The sequence below is a fragment of the Microtus oregoni genome, unplaced genomic scaffold (genome assembly GCF_018167655.1).
Source record: "Microtus oregoni isolate MIOR12 unplaced genomic scaffold, Mior012 000005F_ref0000423, whole genome shotgun sequence".
NCBI classification, from domain to species: Eukaryota; Metazoa; Chordata; class Mammalia; order Rodentia; family Cricetidae; genus Microtus; species Microtus oregoni.
The window spans coordinates 39,251,902-39,266,541 of NW_024543064.1; the positions used below are offsets into that span (position 1 = coordinate 39,251,902).

A 14,640-nucleotide genomic window follows, 5' to 3' on the forward strand; every position below is an offset into this window, starting at 1 on the left:
ATAAACTCAGTAATAGTGTAAGAATATAAATACTTCTGTCTTAAAAATATAAAACTTTAGTGCTAATTCATTTCTTTCTCCATTCCTCTAACCTCTTAAAAAAGAAAAGTGAAATATTTTATACATTAGGCTGACTTTAAGGGGTCCAAAACCATAGCCACTATTACTTGAAAACTACTGTACCTTCTGTAAATTCTCAAGCTATTAAGTCATTTCATGCACCTGCCACTAACCAAGGAAACGAAGAAATATTCTTACCATTTAAATTTTCCAAGTTTTAAAAGTTTCCTATTATCTTTGCTCCATATGCAATACTTGGCATAAATGTACACAGTGTGTGTGACTTCTTTCAGGCCAGTAAGTAATTGGTCAGTAAATTATTATTCCAGGGCACTCACTGATACCCTAAGAGGTTTGAGAAAAAGGTAAATGCTCTCAAAAAGGTACCAACCTTCTAAAAAAAAAATACTTAGAAATAAAAAAAAAAACATGCCACATAGTGTTTTTATTTGTATACCTAAACTCATTTAAAACCATTATTGGTTTATATTTAATTATTTAACTTGAAAAACATTATTTGGGAATTAAACTAAATAAATACTACCAAATTTACTTCTGATATACATAAATTATCTAAAACTAATCTTTAGGATGAACATGGTGGTGTTTGCCTAAAATATCACCATATGGGGGAAGTAAAGGCAAGGAGGATCAGGAGTTCAAGCCCATCCTCAGCTAAACAAGAGTGTTTAAGATCAGCCTGCTCTACATGAGAACCTGTCTCATAAAACAAGCAAGCAAGCATACAAACTAAACAGCTTTTAAGCATTACTTAGCTAATCATAAAACTCGGTTATCTTTTATGTCTCGTCAATTAGGAAACTTACACTGTCTTCCACATCTCCAGTCTTCCAGCCTTTTAACAGCATTTTAGGCACAGGTATCTGAAGTTCGTTTTCTAGAATCTGTTTAATCTCTCCTGTACAAATAAGAAGAGATCAAATATAACTAATGAGTAAACACAAGTCACATTGACTACCAGGACAACATTAATATCCAGTATACAATATTCAGTCAACAACATTTGACCAATGAATAAATGTTTAAAAACTCAATACTGATGTGGGATGCCCCTGTATGCTGTGATTATGTTTTATTACTATTGGTTAATAAAGAAGCTACTTTGACCTATGGCATGGCAGAATAAAGCCAGGCAGGAAATCCAAATAAGAGATATAGATAGAGAGTAGGCAGAGTCAGAGAGATATCATGTAGCTGCCGAAGGAGAAAAATGCCAGAACCTTAACGGTATCACCACAGCCTTGTGGTGATACACAGACTAACAGAAATGGGTTCATTTAAGATGTAAGAGATAGAGAAGACTACACCTACACTATTAGGCAAACAGTGTTGTAATTAATACAGTTATGTGATTATTCGGATCTGGGCGGCTGGGAAACGAACGAGCAGTCTCCGTTTACACAGTACTCCAAATTTAAAATCTTCTTGACCAAACAATATGCTGTTTCATTGAAGAACTTAGGCTTCAAAATTAATGACAAAAATATTTCACAATTACTAAATAGATAATTATGTACTTCACTTTTATAAAAGCATAGCTTTCTAAAAAGCACAGATATCAGTGGTTAAGAATGTGAACAGAAAACAAACCAATAAACAATACTGTTAGGTATATAAGTGAAACCATATTGTGTGATTTGGAATAATGCTTGCAAGATAAGAGCCAGCTGCAAGGCAGCTCTGATATAAGACGAGCCTTAGGCAGGTTCTAATATGCTAATGATCCAATCCTAAACTGTGAGCCCTGGTAAACTGAAGATGGCCCCCAAGATCTCACTGCAATGCCCCCAAAACAACATCTCAAGCCTCTGTACTGAGTCCCTTGAGCAAGGAAACTTTGATATTGCCTACACGTGGCTCTGGTGACCTTCAAGTTTCCTAGACCACTGATGAATTCACATATGCCTGCCTGTCAAAACTAGCTGTTGACCAAGGCTTTCAAGGACCTTCTGGAACTTCCAACAGTGTTATCTTCTGAATTTAGGCACAGACACTGGTCTCAGGTCTCAAGCTCGCTCCTGAAGCACCCTCAACTAGAGTGGGTTCCCCAGTGGAAGCCTGCAGCATTTCCTGTTCATCCCATTCCCCTTAGAAAAATGTCTGTTTACATGAGACTACCTTAATCTGTATAATATCAAGAAACTGAAAGGAACATTTCTGTGAATGAACAGAACATATTCAAAAGGCAAATCTCATGTGGATATTCTAGCTGCCAAATGCCTTACAGGCCACCAGATCTGTTCTGCACGAATGTGCTCAGCACATGACAGGAGTAGTAGAGAGTACAAAAGGTAAGGTACTTCAATATAAGTGAAGCACATTTTGCAATAAAAATTTGGATTAACATTTTGCTTAGGGGAAATACAGTCACTTGCTTGTTCTTACTGCAGCATCTATAAAATAGAGGATAGCTTTATCTAGTTCATCTAACCACATGATATGTTAATGAAAACATATAGGATGAAACAAGAAGACATACTTTAAAATAACTGAAAAAACTGAAGGCAATATTGACAATCTAGAAGACAATTTAAAATGTGTTGAAACATCAGTTTCAGAAGAGGGAGGGGAAACTACTGAATCAAACAGCTATAAGGCAGACAAAACTTAAATCTAGTATGAAGTATGATGTGGTATTCTCCTTTGTATGCCATGAATATGTTTTATTACCATTGGTTAATAAAGAAGCTGCTTTGGCCTATGGCAGGTCAGAATAAAGGTAGGTAGGAAAACTAAACTGAATGTAGGGAGAAAGAAGGTGGAGCCAGGCAGATGTCACTTAACTGCCAAAAGAGAAAGACACCAGAACCTTACCAGTAGGCCACAGTCTTGTGGTGATGCATAGATTAATAATGGGCTATTTTAAGATGTAAGAGCTCGCTAGAAATATGCCTGAGCCATCGGCCAAAAAAATATTGTAATTAACATAGTTTCTGTGTGATTATTTGGGTCTAGGCAGCAGGAAAACCAATGCACAGTCTCCTGTTACTGAAGTGTAACCAAAACCAGACCAAAGCATAGTTGGGCTGCATAGGACAGCCAAATCAAAATAGGCCAGAACTCCATTTAGTGAAAATAGAGGACTAAAAGACTAAAATTAAATTAAATTGAAGGAGAAAATACTGGTGACACACATCAAGGAAGTATAATTTTCCCATTAACTCATAAGTTCTTCTGTAGGAATGTTTGTGCTGGTTTCAGGCACTCCACTGCTTTGTGTTGATTTGAATTTATAAATCTTTCTTATATTTATCTGTCTAAGATGGGTTGCTGCTACTCTATGATTTAAAATAAGACATAATCCCATTGTTTTTATATTAAATACAAAACGATTGAATGTTACAACTAGGAAAACAAACCCATGATGAGTAGATGAAAGATGAGAAAGAATTTTATGCTATATAAGTTCTATAGAAACACAGCGCCTTAATCAGCAACAACACAACAGAGTCATTCATGGCCTCAGGGATTTTTTTTTTTAACTTTCTTTAAGAAAAGATGAGCAGGTGATGGTGGCATTGGTGATGCATGCACACCTTTAATCTCAGCACTCAGGAAGCAGATGGAGGCAGATCTCTGTGAGTTCGAGGCCAGCCTGGTCTACAATGGATGGCTCCAGGACAGCTAGGGCTGTCACACAGAGAAACCCTGTCTGGAAAAAGCAGAACAAAACAAACAAACAAAAAAGGCTAGAGCAGTAAGATGGCTCCATGAGTAACAGTACTTGCTGTCAAGATGGAAGACCAGAATTCGGTGCCTGGGATCCATGTGGTAGAAGGAGAGAAACGGCTCTGAAAAGTTGTCTTCTGTCCTACACATGCCATGCCATTTTGACACCACACCACACACACACACACAACCCACTACAAACACAGGCACACACACACACAACCCACTACAAACACAAGCACACACACACACACACAAAATGCAGTTTTTTACAATTTAAGTCCTTTTGTGTACTCTAGGTGGTAACTACCCATTTAAAAACAAACAAACAAAAATCCAGAAAGTCTGGCTCAACATTGTATCTGTTTTGGCTTTCAAAAATGTGACTGCTGACAAAGAGTCTATTTGTTACCCAAACACATACAAAGCCGGCCTCGCTTTTCCTGGGCACTAGTCTGGGCATATGTATCTGCAGGCTGCCCAGTGCTGTCCTCCTAAATCATCTTCACCAGACATTTCTTTCTTACACTTTTGAAAACATTCTGCTTTCTTGAGTTAAAAGAAGTTCTTAATAGAAAAAAATAAATAAATAAAGTCTTAAAGTCTTTGAAGAAAGCCTGGATAAGACCAAAATAAAACTACATGCCTTTTTTCCACATGCATAACAGAACAAAAAATAAAACCAGTTAATCAACTTTTCTCCTCTTCTACTGTGGGACAACGGTTTGTACCCTGTCAATTGTATTTTAACAAAATGCTGATTGGCCAGTAGCCAGACAGGAAGTATAGGTGGAACAACGAGAATTCTGGGAAGAAGGAAACAGATTCTTCAGTTGTGACCCAGCCTCAGAGGAAGCAGGATGTGACTGCCTCACCAGAAAAGGTACTGAGCCACGTGGCTAACATATACAAGAATAATGGGCTAATATAAGTTATAAGAGTTAATAAGAAGCCTGAGCTAATGGGTCAATCAGATTATAGTTAATGTAGACCCCTGTGTAATTTCGTTGGGACTTAACAACTGTGGGACTAGGGCAGGACAGAAACCTCAGACAACACTCTTCCCTGTTTTTTATAGTCCCTAAATAATTCTGTTAGAATTCTCACTATTCTGCTTCCTTTTTCTATGAGATCAACTTTGTTAGTGTCCATGTATGAGAACATATGAACTTTATCTTTCTGTACTTTACTAAATATAAAGTCCTGTGTTTGCATCCACTCTGTTCTCCTTGATGCGAAGCAGTGTTCCTTACACAGTTGTACCATAGCTGTCTATATGTCTGTTGGAAAGATGATTGAGGTGTTTCTATTTGGGGAGTATTACAAATAGAGATACTATGGACTTCTACCTGTAAGTTATTTGTATATCTATGTTTTCATCTCTTTAATAAATACCTAGGAATAGAACTATTTGGTCATACAGCAAGAACATGTTTTAAGTTATAAGATTACCAAATTACTTGAGAAGTGTTTGGTCATTTTGCATTCTTGTCAGCAATGTATAAGTCTTCCATTCTGTGCATTCTCTGCAGTTGTTGGTATTCAGTTTATATTTTACCCATCCTGATTTGTACATAAATATCTCATTGTGCTTTATATTTCCCCCAATGGCTAATGGCTTTGAACATATTGCCACATTATTATACCCTCTTTAACAAAAGATTTCCTTGATTCCTTGCCTATGCAATTACATATGCTTACTTGTTTAAAGGGGAAAAATCTGTCATGGAAGAAAATAAGCAAATATTAACAAAAGAAAAGGCGTTGAAAAATAGAAGAAAATAAAGATATTAGGGAAAAATGTCTACTCTTCTGCTTGTTGTCTTACTTGAAAGATAAACTAATGTTAAAATGAAAGGTAAAATTCTTGAAAGAATGTTAAATAAAGTAAAATTTAAAGACTTCTAACTAAACATCAAACTGTTAACAGTGGGGAGTTAAGAATGAGGAAAGAGGAAGACACATTTCTTCACATATTTCCCTATTTAAAATAAACAAAGTATTTTAAAATGTGAATCTAAATAGAAAAAATATTATATCTGAGCAAAAACCCAAAAAAGTTGAAAGCATTACACTGAAAGATGTATATACATACTGCTCGCTCTCATCTCTCACGGTAGCAAATGAATGAAAGTAACCTAAGTGCCAATCAGGAGATGAATGGGTATCATTAATGTGATATATGTATGTAACAGAACACTACTCATCCTTAAGAACTAAATCCTGTCATTTGCAACTAAAAAATGAATATAGAAGATATATAGATGCTAAATATAAAGTAAGCAAGTCACAAAATGACAATTATGCATAATCTTGCTTTGTGTAAAATCTAAGAATGAAAACACAAAGAAATAGACAGCGGAATGGTCTATAGTACTACTATAGAAGAAAATTAAGGTTGAGCAGAGAGTCAGAATAAGGACAGGGGAACTGACAGTCCAAGGAGCAAAGGTTCAATCAAGTGAGAATAATAGTTCCAAATAATCTATTGCATATTAAGGTGAATATAGTTAATAATGTATTTCACATTTCAAAATTGTTTTTAAAAGTGAATTAAATTTTCCTAGCACAAATTGATGATAGGTACATGAGGTTGATGCTAATTAACCTGATCTGCTCATTCTACAATGTATATATGAAAAGAAATATCCCATTATACCTCACACAGATATAAAATGTCAGTCCAGAGCATGAAGCTAGGTTAAAGATATATTTCAATTATATAAATAAACACTATGCATACTAAGAATACAGTTCAATTTATATTCAGTGTGCTGCTAACTTAGGTTCCAAAATGACTCTGTGCGTTGGTAGTACACAACAGCTGACAGAGTTCACAACTTGAGTATAGACCAAGATACAAAACTCACTGCCTATACTCCTCAAAAGTAAAATCTGTAACTGTATGCTCTATACACTCTACAGCCATATAACCCTCCCTCACAATATCTCTGCAAGGCAAATAAGACAACCATGCTTCCCTTTCGTGATTACCAGTAACAACAATGTCCTTTTCCTCCCAAAACCCCACTTGGAGCTTACTGTTCACAAAACATGTCTGCAGCTCTGGAGTGGTGAAGGCATTTGCCAAAGGTTGCCTCACTAATCTAACTCAGGGGTCAAGATAAAAAGTGAAGTTCACAGATTAAACAAAAATAAATAATTTACTTTAAAAGTATTTATTATTAAAAGTGGGTGGACAGGAGAGACAAATGACTCAAATGATAATAGATCTATTATTTTCCAGTACATTCCAGAAATATAACTAAGGCCATGTTGAATGGAACAAGTTTGTTCACAGCACTGACAGAATAAACTTTATTAAACAAATAACTGGCATAAAATCCTTTGCTATATCCTGGAAACACAATAATACATTAAAACACCTGTCCTCAAGATGATCACATTATTTTATGCAAGAAGTTCTTTATAAAGGATGGGTCCTTTAACATAACTTTAAATTACTCAAGATTAGAAAAGAAAACCAGAAGTTTTAGGTATGAAACTGAAGAAATAACAGGACAGGAAAACCATTAAACAGCCAATGAAGCTACCACTAGGTGTCACTCTGGTATAACTTTCTTAACAGGCTCAGCCTTACTTTTATATCTTGGTCTATTTATCTGGTAATAACGCCAAAAAATAAAATAAATAAACATAAAAAAATTAAAAAGCATTATCTTACTGAGCATCTCTTTCCTATAGAAAATTAACATTTATTCAATTCCTGAAAACAGTAAGATAGTCTATAACAATTATATTGCAGGTCACAAAAATTAGTGTTTCTTTTCCAATGCCCTATTATGGGTAAGCTAATCTATATAAACACACACCCCTACACTCTTTTTAAGCAGCCAATCATTTCCTCAATAGGTATGACTGTGCCATGCTCTGAATAGAGAAAGAAATTTTAAAATAAGACCTTGTCTTCTAAAATTAAGAAGTTAACATTTAGTAGGGAATCTTAAACACAAAGAATTGCTCTTTAAGATCCATTTTTTACAGCATTCAGATTACCATATCCATGGAAGCTAGAGTTGCATCACAGAAGGAAATTTCACACGAGATCCTGAAGCCTACGTAGGAAGTTTCCAGAAAAGCGAAACAAATACAATGTGAGGAACAGGAAGTAACTTGAATACACACCAAGAGACTATGATTTGGAAAATGCATACCAGTCTGAATATGGAAAATATAAGAGAGGAAAGAATAACATGTGTAAATAACATTAAGAAATTATTTTAGTTACACATGAAAAAAAACAATTCCTGAACTGTACAAAGGAGATGAAAATAGAGAATCAAACACTGAGTGACAGAATTTGTAGAATTTAACAAATCAAATGCAGTGAAAGAAAAAACAAGTCCCATTTACTAGTACGCCCTGCATATTTGTGCCCACGTAGACAAAAAGAAGGCTCACACATGATTCCCGACTGGCATCTATTTCAGTGAGAGGAGAACTGCGACACAGCACAAATATAAGCAGGCTGTGAAGAGACGCGTGAGAAACACATGTCACGGAGGAACAATATTTGGCTTACAATGCAGTTCGAATGAGTTGTAGTAGGTGAATGTACAATAATAATTAATAAATAAGATCAAGAACTAAAAGAGAAAGCAGAGGGAACATAGGAAGAGCTGGAGAAAAGGTTTCAATAATGCCATAGGCAAAGTACTCATGTATGAAATTCTCTACAATATAACTTTCTTAATTAAGAAAATATTACCAGGGGCTGGAGAGATGGCTCAGCGGTTAAGAGCGTTGCCTGCTCTTCCAAAGGTCCTGAGTTCAATTCCCAGCAACCACATGGTGGCTCACAACCATCTGTAATGAGGTCTGGTGCCCTCTTCTGGCCTTCAGGCATACACGCAGAAAGAATATTGTATACATAATAAATAAATAAATAAATAAGTTTTAAAAGAAAAAAAAAGAAAATATTACCAAGAAGCAGAAGTTCTAAGGGATAATTTAGTTAACAAGGGCCCCACTTCTGTGAAAGAGATAATTATTAAAGTGCTTAACAAAGAAAATCCATTCCTTTTACTTTTTCTGCCTTCTGTCATGTAAGGTCATGGTACTCATCACCTCCAAGGAATACATCAAGTTCCATCCTAAAAGCAGACAGAGGCATCACTAAACTATGACCCACTAGTACCTTAATCACAAAACTTCTTAGCAGAAATAAGAAAATTAATTTTAATTCCTCCATAAAAATTGTAGCAGCACAAACAAACACTACATTATAAAAATGAGTATGCTTTAGTTGCAGGGTTGGTATATAACATACTCAATAATTACAGTATTTTTTTAAGCTCCTAGGTGTTTAGTTTACAACACTCCTAAAAGAGTATATTTATAGAACTATGAATGTAGCTTGGCAGTCAAGTCCTTGTCAAGTATGTACAGTGCCTTAGAGTGATGCTTTGTATTGACAAAAGCACACAACAACAACAGTGGATAAAAACTGTATATCAAAAATTATTCTTCAACTTACCTTAAACTCACCACAATATATATTCAAAATAGAGGACAATAACCTGTATGAGAAAGCATCCAATACAATGTGCTTTGTTCCCTTCTTGTTGATAGTCAACTCAAAGGAAAAGAACAATGTATGCCTAGCAAACCATTCACTTATGAAGGCTTTATGGAGGTAATTCTTACCAACAGTACAGCTGTCTTCAAGTACCACATCAACATTTCTGTCTCTGTACTCAACTCTGAAGTCCAGCATTCGAGGCTGCCTTTCTACAATCTGCCTGGATGGCATTACAGGGCGGAACGCTGAAGAGGAGGGGGTTGGAGCTGGAGCAGGGTGACTTGCTGGATCAAATGTGGGTCCTGGCATGGTTTCACCTCCAAAGTCACTAAAATGTTGATAGAAAAGAAAAAGCATAACTACTTCATTACACAATATCATCAAGGTTCTTCTCTACTGGCTTGCAGGCCTTCCTATCAATTTGCCTGCCACTTGTGGTAAGACCAAGTTCTCTTTCTTCTACTAAATCTATAACAATGGCCATGGGTCACATGATTTTCTCTCCCATCTTACCTGTCTATTCTAACTACTACTATGATATTATTTACACTTGGTTGTATGTGGCCACGTGAGCAAAACATCATTTTTAAATGAGAATTAAAAAGGTTCTTAGGATGGTGAGATGGCTCAGTTGGTAGAAGCTCTTGATATTAAACCTGATGAACTGCTTCATCCCAAGAACATATGGTGGAAGGAGAGAACTAACTCTTCCAAGTTGTCCATTGGCCTACACACACAGACACACAAGCACGCATGCATGCACACACACACAATTTTCAAAACTTTAGGTATATTTTCCAGTCATGCTCAGTAAATCATTATCTGACCTGCTACTTCTATTTTCAAAAAAAAAAAAAAACTGCTTTAAAACTTCTTTAAATTTTAATTCTCTTTCGTCTAACTCTTGGTTTATAAAGATGGATTCTGTTAAGAAAATAGAAGCCAAAGAAACTTTTCTTAACACTAAATCCCCAATCTAACCCACGTGTGTGCTTGCTCTCATTCCCTTATAAAACAGAGGGGACATCTCTCTCCCTGGGTGTAAAATCTACTCAGTTTTACCCTAAAGATTACCACCCCCATTTCCTTTATAATATCTTTGTCACTCAGTATACAATTTTAATTTGTTCAAACTTTGTTTTCTTAATAAAAGCTGACTAGAGTGCTGAATCCGATGACTAGCTCTGGAAGAGCTAATGAAATGGCTGTAAGACGGCTCCTTCTGACTCTGATGGAGTATACAGAGGAAAACAGCAGCCCCAGTTTTTAGTGTCCAGCTGAAGGCACGAAAGTACAAAGTTCTGAATATGGCCTTTATAACGAGTTTGTTATTTCTTCTAATAACAGGTAAGACCTTGCTGAGAATGAGTTCAATTAATGTTGGAACCTACAGAATTACCGTGGAAGCTGAACATGCATACTTCCAAAGTCTCTTGTGAAAATTAAGGTGCTATTTTAGAAGGATTGAGAACCCAAAAAGTAAAATAAAGATACCTGAGATTCATATAAAAGAATCTTAAACCCTGAAATCTCTGAGTCTCTTTTATGCTCGTACTCATGACTAAGAAAGTTAAATAACTTTTTTTATTAATTTATTTATTCTATTCTATTTGTGTATCTTGATCCCATTTATTTCCCACCCCTTCACATCTGCCCTCTGCCACTGCCGCCCCTCCCAAATAAATAAAATTCAAGAGAAAAAAATGAAAATAAAATGAGAAAAAATTTTAAAGGAAATACATTAAACATCTCATCATGGAAGCTGCAGTGCAGTCGGAAAAGTCAAATCATATGCTCCTTGTCCCGTGCGTCTCTACTTGCAAGTGTTCACTGCAGACTCATTAGTCTGGTTTGAGGCTTCAGGTTTCCACTACACATTCGATGCTGGGCCCCAACTAGGATTCTTCCTGGACACCCCACCACAACACAGGGCACCAAATAACTACTAACTGCTTGGAACTTCTTATAAGTCTCTTCTTTGGGGTAGTTATCTTGAAAAGGAAGTCCTATTTTCAACAAAAGCTTTAGTGTCCCTTGAGGCCTCTAAAGTCAGGTCTATACTAACTGTAAGGAAAAAGTAAAGGGTTTTAACTGAGACATTCTTTATATCAAAGCAACTATAACTATGAAAATTATATCAGCTATATTCTATGGACAGAAATAATATTAAGTATGTTTAACCCAAATAATTTGCATAAGGAAAACTACAATTTAGTTTGAGCAGCTATAAGTTCTTCTAATTGTCTGCTCACAGACTGGAAAAAAATACCATCTCAAAATAGTGTGCACATAGTAAGGGTGTGATGTCCAAATCTGCCTCGCATACTACAGAAGATGCTCAAATAATGAAAGAAATAAAAAGGCTATAATGGACATAACTGGGTAGAGATAACTCTGGTTTTCTTACTTTTTCTCTAAAGACCCCCTCCACTTCCACCAAGTAAAAAGGGTAGATGAACCACCTGATAATCTCCATTACAAAACTCACAGCTTTATCTCTTCTTCTTCTTCTTCTTACCCTCCTCTGGTCAGCTTGCTAACCTATACTGTTGTTTTGCTCTTAAAAGTCTAATAAGTTCGAGAGAGAGAGAGAGAGAGAAAGAGAGAGAGAGAGAGAGAGAGAGAGAATATGAAGTACACAGGTTACAGAGTGTGTGTAACTTGTAGACACCCTAGAACTACTAAATAATTATGCACATATATTTATTCTCTATGATTAGTTTGCAAAGCACAGAGTATAGAGTACACAGTACCTGTACTTTGTTTTCTTAAAATTTAGGTCAATTATCCCACTCACTGTCATAACAGTGTTGTCTGAAGAGATCCTAGTAACCTAAACATTATATAGAACAGCACTGCATTAGTAGTAGTGATGAATGACCAAAACTGCAGTTAACTCACAAGTTTGATTTGACAGGCAGGTGCGGGGGACCAACAAACACATGCATTCCAAAACTGAAGGAGGAGGCAAGAACCCGTACAGACAGCTCAGTGATGGAGCACATGTCTCATGCAAGATGTCCGGGGTTCAAGGCCCAGTATTTGAGGAAAGGGAAAAAAAAATCACAGTCCTTCCACCTTGGTGATGCTTCTAGAGTACAATAGAAAAAAGAAAGCCAACGGCTTTCCTGTCGATAATTAATTAACTGGGAAAGAAATCACTTAGATTGGAAGGAAAAAAGCTAAATACATAAAATACACTGGAACAAAACAAAACCAGATTGCTCTAACACTACACTCTCAATAAAAGATACATGTGAGAAACAGCAGTGACAGAAGGCATCCCTTTGTGGAAAAGTTGAGGCTGCTCACTGGCTAGCCACTCAGAGATAGCCTAACATACAAATCTTCAATGAATTAGGAGCAATATGAGGTCGGCATTTTGTTAATAACATGAAAATATTTGATGCTGGGGTGAATTTCTCCACATCCTACACATTGAAGAAAAGGTTTTTAACTGCAGTGACAAGACACAGGCTAGTAAGTTCTTTTTCACATTCTGTCAGGGGCTACTTATACAATGAGGACATACCAAGGGTGAAGTGAGATTCTCCTCCGTATGCTATGAATATGTTTTATTATCCTTGGGTATTAAAGAAGTTCTTTTGGCCAATGGCTTAGTAGAGTAAAGGCAGAAAATCCAAAAAGAGAGATAGAAAGAAAGTAGACAGAATCAGAGACATGCCTGCAGAAAGAAAAAGATGCCAGCCGCCAGCCAGAACCTTACCAGTAGGCCACAGTCTCACGGTGATTCATAGATTATTAGAAATGGGTTAATTTTAGATATAAGAGTTAACTAGAAATATGTATAAACTATTAACCAAATAATGTTGTAATTAACATAGTTTCTGTGTGATTATTCATGCTGGTTGACAGGGAAACGAAGGAGCAGCCTCCACCTACAAAATGGTGCACCAATGTGGGATGGCCATATCCACATAAAAACTGAGACAAGCCGGGAGGTGGTAGAGCACCCTCTTATCCCAGCATTCAGGAGGCTAGGCAGATCTCTCTAAGTTCAAGGCTAGCCTGGTCTACAAGAGCTAGTTCCAGGATAAGCTTCAAAGCTACAGAGAAACACTGTCTCAAAAAACCAAAAACACAAAAACAAACAAGCAAAAAATTCAAAACAAACAAACAAAAACCAGAGAGCTTGGGAAGAAATTCTAGACACACACACCAAAGAGAGAGAGGGAGAGAGACAGAGAGAGAGACAGAGACAGAGAGAGAGAGAGAGAGAGACAGAGAGAGACAGAGAGAGACAGAGAGAGAGAGAGAGACAGAGAGAGAGAGACAGAGAGAGAGACAGAAAGAGAAAGAGAGAGGGAGGGAGGGAGGGAGGGAGGGTGTGTTAAGGGTGACAATGGTAGCCACATTTTCTCAAGTGGGCTCTGTTTGCTAGAAGCAAGCAGAAGGCTTCCTGACTCAGTGGTAGCAGCAAAAACTGCACAGCTGCAGAGCTCCTTTAAGGCTTCCTGGTTCGTGATAGTTCCATGAACAGTTCTGGCTCTTTCGGGAAGCTAATACTTGAATGGGGTTTGTGAGCAGTGTGCTGCAAGTACTTGGTGGCAGCATGGGCCAAATCCTTCCCAGAGCTGAGGTGTAAGCATAGCTACCACCCAGCAGTAGCAGAGCTGGCAGTAAATGTACCTCCATCATATTGAAAGGCGGAGAGAGGTGGACCCAGCATCCAGGGCCACTATGACCAAGTGGCTTACCATTTTAAAAGTGTTCCTGGTCAGAAAATGATTACAGCTACGCAATAAAGACAGAGTCAGACAGAAATAAACCTCTAAATGGGTCACAGTGTGTTTTTAAAATGTGCATGGGCTTAAGAAAGAGAGAAGAAAAATAGTACAGACATTTATAAAAAGAATAGTTTTAAAGAATAAAACAAAGACTTTAAAGAAACAGAATATATTAAAAGAGGTAAGAGAAATAAGGCATGTAAAAATGGAAAATACACACAGAGTCTGAATTATATATATTATTGTGTTTTCTTTGAATTTTTTTGACTGTGAATGAGCTACTTACAGAGAGATATTTCATTGTACGGGCTGCTAAGCTAAACCAACATATATTTTAAAGGTATCCTGACTTCAAAATTTGAGTCTAAGGCTCTGTTGCTTTGGAAAAGGAGTTCTGCTTTTGTTTCCACTGAGAACAGAAAGCTGTGGATTCCTAACCAGCTAATATTGTCTGATCAAACAAGACTCCCTGAAGCAATGGCCTAGGTGGTCCAAAATCCATGACAGCTTCAGAACTGCTGGCTGAGATGAACCTACCACACAAAATACCCCATGAAAGACCTGATTAACAGCACCCTCAAGTAGCAGGAAGTAGTCTAG

General features: G+C 36.8%; 1 protein-coding gene across 1 annotated transcript in view; it reads right to left on the minus strand.

Annotated features, from left to right (window-relative positions):
* Positions 1 to 14,640, minus strand: part of Faf1 (Fas associated factor 1) — a 298,559-nt gene that overhangs the window by 215,726 nt on the left and 68,193 nt on the right. Inside the window, exons 4-5 of the mRNA XM_041652128.1 lie at positions 9,418 to 9,620; positions 888 to 979 (exon numbers count right to left, since the gene is read on the minus strand). Coding sequence (XP_041508062.1) covers positions 888 to 979; positions 9,418 to 9,620 — 295 coding nt within the window. The remainder of the gene's footprint in view (positions 1 to 887; positions 980 to 9,417; positions 9,621 to 14,640) is intronic.